Genomic DNA, 1,138 nt, shown 5'->3' with positions numbered 1-1,138 from the left:
CGATCAACCGGTACCAACGCCTGGCCTCACTTTCTCATAGCCCGTAGTTGACAAGGGTCTGCCCGTGTGAATGTGCGGTGGTGCGTGTCAGGAGCCGATGAACCGGAAGAGGAAGCGAGGGGGTAAGGTGCCGATCGGGTGCGTGAGCCTGTGCGACGTTTTGAACGAGCTGGCCAGCTTCGAGAGCTCCGAGCCGTTCGTGCCCAAGAGCGAGGGCGTGGAGGAGGGTTACCTCGAAGACGAAGAGGACGAGGAGAATGAGAGCGACTACCTGGAGGAGGTCGAGGCGGGCCGCAGGAAGAGGCTGCAGCCGAAAAAGAAGGTGAAGAAGTCGAAGACCACGACAAAGGCCCCGAGCGACAGTCGGATGAGGGAGGAAGGCGGCGATCTCGTGGACCGCACTCCAGCATCGTCAGCCACCGCCAAGTGAGGGCGTCACCAGAGCACGCGTTTTATAATACGGAAAATCCGAAAGGGAGGACGGCGTGAGGGTGATGCGAGGGCATTCTCGTCAGTGGTACGGTATGCTGGTGGTCTACGGAGCTAAGATGGTTGGGTGGTGCACAACTCGCAAAACAGACCGACTTCCTCCGCACCAGTGGCGGGCAAAAGTGGTTTTCTTTTCCAATTTCTTTTGCCGACACGCGACGTGCAGGGGTGAGGTGCGCGATCGCGGACACATCATCGGCCACCGAAATCAATTGGACGGTCGGATCATTTATACACCCACTCCTCTGCGAGTAGTAGACTACTCTGCTCCCCTGGGCAGCTGCTCTTGCCTAGCGAGGGCAGATCTATCAGATGGGGGACAGGAAAGGTAAGGAGATTAAGACGATGGACGGCGATGAGGAGCTACAGATTAGGGACCTCGATGCATCGGAGGAAGAATCGAACAACAGCAGCAGCTCGTCTGGCTCCTCGTCTCTGGGCTCATCAGGCACGGTCGAAACGGAGCCCTTGACTGCGAGCACCGTCACGATGATGTCAATGGAGCCCATCTCTGCCGCAAACGTCGGATCTCTGCTGCGATTCTTCCAATCGATGTTCTTCGATTCCTGGATCACCATCTCCTACCTCTACAAGTTTCGCGAGCACGCAGGCGTGTGCGATTACCTTTGCTAACGAGCTCTACAAGTTT

General features: G+C 57.2%; 2 protein-coding genes across 2 annotated transcripts in view; one reads left to right on the top strand and one right to left on the bottom strand.

The window, feature by feature from the left end:
- Positions 1-97: 97 nt before the first annotated feature.
- On the top strand, positions 98-430 carry ACA1_033250 (uncharacterized protein; the record flags this gene model as incomplete). Its single annotated transcript, XM_004334152.1, has 1 exon — positions 98-430. One exon carries the CDS (start codon positions 98-100, stop codon positions 428-430), a length of 333 nt encoding a protein of 110 aa, XP_004334200.1.
- Positions 431-748: 318 nt separating this feature from the next.
- ACA1_033140 (rieske [2fe2s] domain containing protein) overlaps positions 749-1,138 on the bottom strand; it is a gene marked incomplete at both ends in the record, with an annotated part of 1,628 nt that continues 1,238 nt past the window's right edge. Inside the window, 2 exons of the mRNA XM_004334151.1 lie at positions 749-794; positions 868-1,055. Of these exons, the coding sequence (XP_004334199.1) occupies positions 749-794; positions 868-1,055 (234 nt within the window). The remainder of the gene's footprint in view (positions 795-867; positions 1,056-1,138) is intronic.

This window comes from Acanthamoeba castellanii (genome assembly GCF_000313135.1).
Source record: "Acanthamoeba castellanii str. Neff unplaced genomic scaffold scf7180000084559, whole genome shotgun sequence".
NCBI classification, from domain to species: Eukaryota; Discosea; order Longamoebia; family Acanthamoebidae; genus Acanthamoeba; species Acanthamoeba castellanii.
The sequence above is the reverse complement of the archived record's forward strand: the minus strand, read 5'-3'. Positions and strand labels throughout refer to the sequence as shown.